Source organism: Schistocerca americana, chromosome 2, assembly GCF_021461395.2.
Source record: "Schistocerca americana isolate TAMUIC-IGC-003095 chromosome 2, iqSchAmer2.1, whole genome shotgun sequence".
Taxonomy (NCBI): domain Eukaryota; kingdom Metazoa; phylum Arthropoda; class Insecta; order Orthoptera; family Acrididae; genus Schistocerca; species Schistocerca americana.
The window spans coordinates 873,217,713-873,220,562 of NC_060120.1; the positions used below are offsets into that span (position 1 = coordinate 873,217,713).

At 43.8% G+C, this 2,850-nt stretch overlaps 1 protein-coding gene across 1 annotated transcript; it reads left to right on the top strand.

Annotated features, from left to right (window-relative positions):
• Window positions 1-1,371: 1,371 nt before the first annotated feature.
• Window positions 1,372-2,199, top strand: LOC124594506 (putative gustatory receptor 2a). Its single transcript, XM_047132880.1, has one exon. The coding sequence runs from the start codon at window positions 1,372-1,374 to the stop codon at window positions 2,197-2,199; it is 828 nt and encodes a 275-aa protein (XP_046988836.1).
• The last annotated feature ends 651 nt before the right edge of the window (window positions 2,200-2,850 follow it).

Sequence of the window (2,850 nt, forward strand, 5' to 3'; positions counted from 1 at the left end):
AGTGTGAAAAAGTTCGGGACACAAAATTGTGCTGATGTTTAGGAAATAAAGTAGTAGTGCGACCTCCAGACCAGATGAGAGGAAACGCAGATCACAGAAAGCTATAAGTAATTACTTATTTACATAAAAAAGCGCGACGTGAACTTTTCGATAATCTAAAAATAACAAAACGTATCGTTAATGATTGCACTGAAGATGCCTTAGAGCAAGAAAAAGGCGAAACGCATCTGGGAAAAATAAATTAAGTTGCAACAATAAAAAGCGGTTTTACGAGTATTTACAAAACAAGTATTAAAATTTTACGTTTCCTCGACGGAAAGGTCATTTGGGACGAAGCTCAAGCTTGTATTGGTGATATAAACGGAAGGAAATTGCCCGAGTCCTTTTCAAAGAAACCGTATCGCCATTCGCCTTAAGCTATTTACGTAAAACACTGAAATCCCATAACCCAAGATGACTGTCCTCCCAAATGCTAGTCCAACGTGTTACCATTGCCCCACATCATTCGGTAAAGTCATCAGAAACGGTATAGGGGGACACACTTCACTAAATGTTATAGAGACAGATGGTAGTAATTTGGACTGGAGATGTAAAACCTGTTGTAGAAGACATTGTATGTGACGTGTACGTACATAAATATGAGAAAATCGGCATATTACTAATAGAAGGAGGAAAAGTGGAAGTTGGTGGCTTATGAAATGTAATAAGAGGTTATGTGGACAAATGCACGCCCGAAACGTAATATCAAGATTAAAGGCTGCCATCAGGAAGAACAGATAATAGGAGTGCGCTGTCTGACATTTACAATATTAGTAATGCGAACAGAGTAACGAATTGATCCAGAACGGGATCGATTAAGCTAATACTTCACTGTACAGAGTTTCTAGTTATTAAATGCTGGTATAATAGGACACAGAGGTCAAAGTAAGTCTCCAGAGTTTCATTCAGCATCTTGTACTACATGATCTGCAATTAATGTGTCTACAGGAGGAATTTTAAATGCGACAAAGTGACTAATAAAATGTCAAGCAATACTTTTTATGCTGCTACTGAATCTCTGCATACGCTGTGGAAAATAGTGGGTTTAATGCCATCCAAACGACTGCTTCAGTGTCAACAAGAACCAGCAGTAGTGTGTAAAGTGATAAAATCGAATTCCACTGCCTGGTTCCTTTTGACATTTACCACTCTAGTGGTGGACATCTACACAACAGTCGCCCTTTATCAGAAATTATCAACAGTTACTATTTTTGTTGATATTCCAGTGAGACTGATCGTCTATTCCAAAGTATTATGGGCTCTTGGACGTAATACTGTATGCGTGTTGACAGACTTGAGTATGTATCTTGATGCACTTCAATACTGTGATGAATGTGTGTTTCACAAGGAGCGGCAGAGAGAGAAAATGCCGGGAATACTGTTAACTGCGTTTCTGTATTTGTGGTGGTAGCAGAAAGTGCTTTGTCTCTCAATTACGCTCGGCGTGAAGTTGACGGCAGTCGTATCCTTTTCTGGATCCTGTACACGGTATACAGACTTGTGGACAATCTATTAGTGCTGCAGTTGACCCTGCTCGTTCTCGAACTGCGCGTGAGGTTCCACGATATCAACGATGTTATCGTCACGACAACTGCTCTTCATAGCGACAAGCGCTTGTCGCGCATCCTACTGGACTGTAGCCGAACAACAGAGGAGTTCCGCCAACCAGCAGTAAACCAGCTGCACCACGCACACGCCGTTCTCCATCGCGCAGCAGAGCTCCTACAGCGGCACTTCGGCTTCACTGCGGCTCTGCAAATAATAACAGCTTACTCTAGTCTCCTGTACGGCTCCTACGAGATCCTGATGCTTTGGGTTGGTTCAGACAAGAGCCACGGCATCGTGCTGAGCAGCTCCATCCTGTACTCCGTGGTGTGGGTGGCTTCGCATCTGCTAGGCGCCGTCGCCGTGGTGCTCTCCTGTTCGGCGACAGCAGATGAAGCGGAGCGCACTCGAGTTCTGGTGGTTAGGGCTGACACGCTGAGACAACGTCAGCCAGTCTGGACGAATATGGGGGCTCTGCTGCGGCAAGTGATGGCTACTCAGCCTCTAAGTTTCAAGGCTGCCGGCTTCTTGACGATCGACCGCAGACTGCTGATGTCCAGTCTCTGCGCTACCATTACGTACTTGGTAATACTGAGTCAGATCTCTCTTGATTAACTGGAAGGTGCCAAAATAAATAGCACGTCACTGAACACCTGACTTATGTTATTCCATACCTCACGCCGTTCAGGTTCGTCTTGGCGGTAAATAACCGAGAACTGTAGTTACGACGCAGCTAGTAGAGTAATTAGGATATGACAGCAGTGTGAGTGCCAAGGGTGTCGTTTCCATGGACACAGACTGCGAAACGAGAAAAAAGGAGAACGTAAAGAAGGAGGGAGATTTAGGAGAGAGCAGAAGAAGGGGTAGAAGAAGAAAAATAAGAAGAGGGGTAAGTGAAGCATTGGAGGGCTGTAAATTGGAAAGGGGGCAGACTTGCTCGAAAAGAAATCAGAAGGAAATTAGGAGTGGACTGTACTGAGCAACAATTCTAAAACACCTGCATCTCCTTGGCACCGCAACACCATTGTCTTCATTTCGTCTACTAGATGGAGGCTCTCTCGTTATGGCAAGTAAGCCAATACAACGAAAATTTAAAGAGTATATTTTGGGCTTTCTCGACGGATACGTTCTGTAAGACGTAAGTCGTCTTCCTACAGTACCCCCTTCACTGATGCTACGATCGATTAACCTGATATCATATTATACAGAGGGGTCTAAAAATGTATCCACTGTTTAAAAGTCCATAACTGGCAAACTAATTGACGG

Coding starts and splice junctions, on each gene's coding strand:
- LOC124594506 (XM_047132880.1), top strand. CDS start 1,372: ATGTGTGTTTCACAAGGAGCGGCAGAGAGAGAAAATGCCGGGAATACT.